This window comes from Myotis nattereri, assembly GCF_964212035.1.
Source record: "Myotis nattereri genome assembly, chromosome: 1".
Classification (NCBI taxonomy): Eukaryota; Metazoa; Chordata; class Mammalia; order Chiroptera; family Vespertilionidae; genus Myotis; species Myotis nattereri.
Genome location: NC_138075.1, coordinates 73,806,270 through 73,813,309, shown reverse-complemented (window position 1 = coordinate 73,813,309; position 7,040 = coordinate 73,806,270). Strand labels below are relative to the sequence as shown.

The 7,040-nt window shown below is 41.0% G+C and overlaps 2 protein-coding genes across 2 annotated transcripts; both read left to right on the top strand.

Moving 5' to 3' along the window:
- Positions 1 to 3,008: 3,008 nt before the first annotated feature.
- LOC308520720 (large ribosomal subunit protein eL29-like) lies at positions 3,009 to 3,305 on the top strand (the record flags this gene model as incomplete). Its single annotated transcript, XM_081093417.1, has 1 exon — positions 3,009 to 3,305. One exon carries the CDS (start codon positions 3,009 to 3,011, stop codon positions 3,303 to 3,305), a length of 297 nt encoding a protein of 98 aa, XP_080949543.1.
- A 973-nt stretch (positions 3,306 to 4,278) lies between these two features.
- LOC308520670 (transmembrane and coiled-coil domain-containing protein 5B-like) lies at positions 4,279 to 6,578 on the top strand (the record flags this gene model as incomplete). The annotated part of the gene is given in 5 exon segments (XM_081093285.1): positions 4,279 to 4,355; positions 4,924 to 4,999; positions 5,081 to 5,277; positions 6,384 to 6,397; positions 6,400 to 6,578. Coding segments are annotated over 5 exon segments (543 nt in total).
- Between the last annotated feature and the right edge of the window lie 462 nt (positions 6,579 to 7,040).

Below are 7,040 nucleotides of genomic sequence, written 5' to 3'. Positions count from 1 at the left end.
CCCTATACTGATCTCTTCCTCTCTCTCCTTCAAAATATTAACCACTATTACAGATTTTGTGATAATTATTCCCTTGCTTCTCTTAATAGATTTTATCATCTGCATAAATACTCTAAAATAGATTGTTCAGTGTAATCTACTTTGAACTTTATATATCTCAAATTAGAATGCATACATTCTTTTGTGACCTACATCTTTGGGGATTCATCCATGTTATTGAGTATAATTGAAGATTATTTATTCTGTTGTGTATCACAACTTATTTTTTCATCTACTGTTGATGAAAATTTGGGCTGCCTTCAGTGTTTTTCTATTATTAACAATGCTGTGTAAAAATTATTGTCATTCTCTCTTGGGGTACCTGTGCAAGAGTGTTTTTAGAGTATAGTAGTAATGACATTACTGGCTTGTTGGATGGGAACATGTTCTATTTTGCCATTTACAGTTTTCCAAAGTGGTATTGCCAAAGTGGTTGTTTTCTCCAAAGTATTTCCCATGGTTTTGCCAATTTACATCCCACTAACAGTGTATAAGATTCTTGTTGCTGCATATAAATTATTAGGCCATACCTAACATTGTCTAAGGGAAATTTTTATTTTTCAGTGACTCCAGTAATATAAAAGGCAGCAAAGTTTTCAACTACACAGTCCGTTATAGGTGGTCTTACAGAGGAGAAATCAGATTTTAGAATTTTCAATAATCTAATGTTATCATTATTTTTATCATAAATGATCCCAGTGTCCTAAAAATAATACAGGGATTCTTAAAGTATAGATCTCTCCCAGATATTAAAAATATTATGAGAAAAAAAATTATCATAATGATATAGTTTTCTTTTTTAGTGATAAAGCCATTCATTACATTTTTACCCTGGTATAAACTTTGATTAAAAATTGTACATGCCATTGTTACTTGTGAACAACTCTCTCTTAATACAGGAAAATTTTATTATATTCTATTAGTTTTGATTGACAACCTAGTCTTAATATTATGAACAGTTATACAAAATGCAAAATAAGTAGATCTCTTCTAAATCTCAAAAGATTTATTTTTGCATATTTGCATGTAAAACAATGAATGCAAGATCTTTAAAACTCATTAAATCTATATTATTGGTCTTCCTAGTATATAGTCGAATGACTGAAAACTAATTTTCCTTAATAGGAAAACAGAGTTAATTCTTCCCACTGCACATATGTGTCTTGCCATGAAATCATATTTGGAGAGAACTAAAATAGCCTGATAAAACAAACCCTTCTGACTTGTGGAATTTCTAACAAAAGGTTAAAACTGCATTTTGCAGCCATGCAAATTAGCATAGACATCCTTCCTCTACAGCCTCTGGTACCAGAAGGAAAACAGGAGCAGTTCTCCATAAAACTAAGCCTTTGAAAATAAAAAGTCAGAACAAAACAGTAAAAGGAGCCTTCACTTTTCTTTTCCTAAGCTGCTGAAGCTTAGAGTCCCTGGTGCATCATTGCCAGTGTATTGCCAGGTATAGGGAGGGCCGTGGGAAGTCCAAAGTGCTGATTGTTTTTACACTCCTTTTTTTTTTAATTGAGATGCTTAAAATGCTTTTGTCATCTTGAGATACATACATACATAAATATATCATTCTTTTATTTGCTAATATGACATGAATGAAACTATAGCAAGAAGGAGAGTATTTGGGTATCTATTCACAGCAAATGGTTCACTTTCATGGCTTATATACTAGTACTGTGGAGAGGTAAACCAAGAAAATAAAACACATGATCCATACTTTTAAAAGTTTGTATCTATGGGAACCCACAACTTCAAAATATATTACATACAATAGAAAGAGCAAAATACACTTTACTAATTAGTCATACATATCTAAGGGCTAATAGAGTTACTTGAGAACCCAAGAAAAATATATTTAAATACACACACACACACACACACACACACACACACACACACACACACATGCTCTGGCTTTGCCATTGAAAAAGAAAAAAAAAATCCCCTCTTTCTCTTCTGGTCCCAGGCACTCCAGGAGCCTTGGGCTTCAGTGTAGACATGGCCAAGTCCAAAACCACATTACACACAACCAGTCCTCAAAATGGTACAGAAATGGCACTAAGAAACCCCAATCACAAAGATTTGAATTGTTTTAGAGGGAAAACCCCAAGTTCCTGGGTACATGTATAGCTGACAGTTAGATACGTATGAATAAAATACGGAATATCACCAGGGCGATTTAGACTCTCTGACCTTTCATACTGCTGTTCATGCAATTTGGAACCTCCCCTGACTTTCCCTTCCCTAGCATGTCGCTAGTCATGTGATAGACACACTTAGGGGAGGAAAAAGGGCCAGAGAATAGCCTCATATGACTCCCATCCAAGCCCTTGCATGACCACTCCCTTAAGCATTAAGACCTCAGGACAATGAGGTTCTGGCCCACATCAAATAATCTTAGGAACAACACTTTGGGTCTGCTGACCACAGAGTCAGAATTTTGGTCAAACTAGAGATGACATTTAGGCTCTAGTTGTGTTTCAGCTCCAGGCCCAGAAAAACAGCAAAATCACATGGAGCAACACCATGGCTGACAATGACTAATGACCTCCTACCCTGGCAACAACCAATAAGTAGAGACCATGATCATGAGGGACACACCTGGAAAACTGATAAATATTATATTGATATCCTCCCCTGAGACCTCCAGATAAAAGCCCTCAAGTGAAAGGAGCACGCCAGCGCCTTTCCCCTTTCTTCATCCCCCAGGCACTTCACCTTTGCCTTTCTTTCTCCTAAGCTCCAAGGGCCCTTCTTTTGCTTCTGTAACTTGTTTCCGGAGCCCACACAGCCAAGCTGGCTCACTTATTCCTACCTCTGTGACTTTCTAAGTAAACTTTCTCCTTTGATTTGAGTTCCTTAGTTCTGAATTCTTTATTTGCCACACTCAAGTACCGTGGTTACTAAACTGAGACCCAGTCTAATTCTACCAGTAACACCTGATGCTTATTCTCCACTAACACATGGATTTTGCCAAGACACACAACAAGAAGGGCCTGAAGAAGATGCAGTCCAACAACACCAAGGCCATGAGTGCATTTCTGAGGCTATCAAACCCAAGGAGGTCAAGCCCAGGATTCCAAAGGGCAGTAGCTGCAAGCTCAATTGACTTACCTACATTGCTCACCTCAAGCATGGGAAAAGTGCTCATGCCCACATCAACAGGTTCTGCTCAAACCAAGGCCCAGTCTGTGGCTGTGGCTGCAGTTCTGGCTCAGGCTCCCAATGGTGTTCAGGCCCCCATGAAGACTCCGGAATAGAAATCTCTGCTGATGTGAGGATAAAAGGACTGGTGTGATCCCTGGGCTGCATGGGGCTGGTGTCCTCCTGTGCTCATTGTACAAATAAACCTGAGGCTGAATCCTTTAAAAAAAATTCTATTTACAATAGCATTTGCCTAGGAGATATGGAAACTAAATGCTGTATCACCACAATTGGATCTAACCAGCTAAACTGTTGAAAGACCATGGCCTGGCCAATTGATTTTCACAAAGAGACAAAAACAATTCATGGAGAAAAGATAATGTTTTCAACAAATGGTTCTGGAGCAATTGGACACCATAGGCAAGAAAACAAACCTCAACATAAATCTCACACCTTATACAAAAATTAACTCCAAATGGATCATAGATTTAAACGTAAAATGTAATGCTATAAAACTTTTAGAAGAAAGCATAGGAGAAAACCTTAGGGACCTAGAGCTTGGTGATGAATTCTAGATGGCTATTCCATCATGGCCAGAACCTGGAGTCTGTGCTACTTCTCCCTTTTCTCCTGTCTGATGATTATAACCAATATTCCCATGAAAGGGCTGAGTAAGCTTGACTGGGGCTGACCCTCTGGCAGGAAACAGCTCTAAACTCTAGACAACAAAACACACGAGCATTCAGGAGGTACTGGAGAGTGAATAAAAGCAGGCATAAGTTGAAGGGAGCTGACACTGGGAAGAACGGAATGGTAGCAGGTGATTCCCCAATTTTATTTTATTTTATTTTATTTTTATATGTGTAGGGCATAATGTCACAGGAAGATCAGAGTATATTGCCACCCATGAGAAGTTAGCCCAAGTTACTGTTGGATGTGTTATATACAGAGGAGCCATTGATTCCCCCATTTTTATCACCATCAGCCTGAGGACAGGTTGTGGGGAGCAATGAAACACCAGGAGAAAACTTGTAGTCTTTCAGAGCTAAAACAAAAACAAAAAAACAAACAAACAGAGGAGGACAGAGTATGGGACAGTCAAAGTTCCAAGATAAAAAGCCAGAGTTGGAGGGCCTCACGTTGTGTGTCTATACGCTACCCCAGCCGTAGGCTAACCTCTAAACCCTGCATGCTCAGAGCAGTCTGCAAGCAGCCCAGCAGAGGGTAACAGAACTGAATTGAGCCTTACCAGCATGGCTCAGTGGTTGAGCACTGACCTATGAACCAGGAGGTCACAGTTTAATTCCCAGTCGGGGCACATGCCTGGGTTGCAGGCTCCGTGTGGGGTATGCAGGAGGCAGCCGATCAATGATTCTCTGCCACGATGTTGCTATCTCTCTCTCTCCCCCTTCCTCTCTGAAATCAATAAAAATGTTTTACAAAAAAACCTGAACTGAGATCTGAACTGCACCCAGAGTAGACTTCTTGTAGTTTGAATTTAACATTTGGGCAATGTCAGGGCTACTCTTCATTGATTGCCTTTTCTCTTAAGAATGGAACACATTTTCCTGGTTCTGAGTATGCTGAGCCATTATGAATTTTGAATGTTCAGTATTGTGAATGCTATCAAGAACCTAGGAAATAAATCATAGATACCACATGACTTAGCAAAGCACCTTTCATCAGCCTCTCAGATTTTGTTCCATAATTTTTAATCTGATCTTTTTGACCCAGATTCAAAGCTAAGAACAACTCCTCCCAAGTAAAGAAACCTGGATCAATTCTGGTAGAAACCATTCGGAACAACATGGTAAGTCTTCCTTTCCCAAATTGAAGTTTTTCTTTATCCCTTCCTCCCCTGTCCCCAACCCTCCTTTTTCGATAACTCTAGAGTAAGGAGATAAAGAGCTTCAGTACCATGCTCTACACCATGGCAGCTATAAAGCGGCACAGCCTGGATTCGAACCTAGGCAGTCTGGCTCGGCACCTGGCTATCCTGCCTCTCTGTGAACAGGAGACAGGCACAGAGGTGGCTTTATTGCTTCCCACAGGAGCAATTGAGAAACAGAAGAGAATCTTTTGGTACAGGTAAGTGGATAGAATCTCGTGGAGGTTTTTTGGTTGGTTGTTTTTTTTCTAGTTGGGGCCACATTGACTTCGTAGAAGCAAGTGCGCTGGAAAGGGCATAAGGAATCAGGATAAACACATCCATCACCCAGAACATATGAGGCAGCCCCAGATTTCTCCCAACACTTTCTTCCTTCTGTCTTTAACCCCAGAGTTATAGGGAAGTTGGTGGTTGGAGAAAGTGGCTATTTCTGAGAAGTTCACGATGAAGGCTGAAGGGCACATTTCACCTGCACTTGCCATTCATATGATCCTGGGTATGGCCCCTTTCTATTATTCAGGTCCTGAACCCTAATCATTTCTGCTAAACTCTTTGCTGGGAAGAGAGTTCTGGTGAATTAACTTTCTTAGTTCTTTCTTTTGAAGACTCTAAAATTTTAGGAAAAAAATCACTTGACATATGTAATACTTTCAATAATAAAGGTTTTTTTATCACTTGAACTGCCTGTGCTTTTTTGTGGTTTTTGTTGTTTTTTGAAAAAAGGAGACTCGCTTCTGAAGTGTTTCATGTGGCACTTTAAAGAAAAGCTTCCATTTATGACATTTCAAGGTAGTTGGAGACTGAAAAGACCAGTTTTCAGGGGGGGATTTTCTTGAGTGCACACAAGAAAACACGCATGCGTCTTTTATTGCTTGAATTGGTCTCTTTGGCACTTGATGCTTAGAAAAAAAAATCCTATTCATTTTACCTGGGTGTTAAGTTCAGAAATGGCCAGTCCTATTTCAAATCCTAGAACCGCTTGCTATAGTGTGTCTGACAACCCCAAAAGGCCTGCCCCGTGTACAGTACCTGGGACGTCTTCTCTGCTGCACCTCCACATTTTCCTTGTGGACATATATGTGGTTGGAGGGATTAACTGTCAGGAGGGCTGAATTCAGCTCCTAAGGATTACACCAAACTTCTGTTAACACCTATTCCCTGCCCCTTCTATCTCTATTCCAAATTCCTCATCAGTTTTGCCTGAAGAAAGTGATTCCCCAGTCATTTATGAGTGTGAGGTTCACCTCCTACTACTGGACCCTGGGCTGTCTCTTTCCTCATGCTATTGATGAATGTCTCTTTGCAGGCTGTTCCTGTGTCTGGCTTCATGGTCATGATCTTCATTGGGCTTCTGGGTTGTGTGCCTTTCCAACTGCAGCACAAACCAGACCTTCATGTGGATGCCCTCCCTGTGGTAATGAGCATGGACACCTGGAAGAGGCTGAGGGACATTTCATTTCCCTTCCTCATTCTAGAGGTAGAAGAGGTTCTACCATTCTAGTCAGGAAGGGCATGGGGGCTTTACACCACACCCCAGCAGAGGGGGTGGTGTCTATGGCTTTGCTCCATGTGGGTGATGGGCCAGGAAGGAAGTGGAAACCTTGACTCAGAACTGCAACTCTGACATATGACCTCTGCATTTCATACTCTTCCCTTGCTTTCCCTCTAGGGTCTCCCTTTCAAATAAAGAATACGTTTGACCAGAGTTCATGTTGGTCTGTGAATCCTAGGGCCTCTCTAGGCACCCGCAGTTTCCACCCTTGCTGTTGAGAAAAGTGAAATAAGAAAAACTCCTCCATGCCGAAACCGGTTTGGCTCAGTGGATAGAGCGTCGGCCTGCGGACTGAGAGGTCCTGGGTTGGATTCCGGTCAGGGGCATGTGCCTGGGTTGCGGGCACATCCCCAGTGGGGGATGTGCAGGAGGCAGCTGATCAATGTTTCTCTCTCATCGGTGTTTCTAACT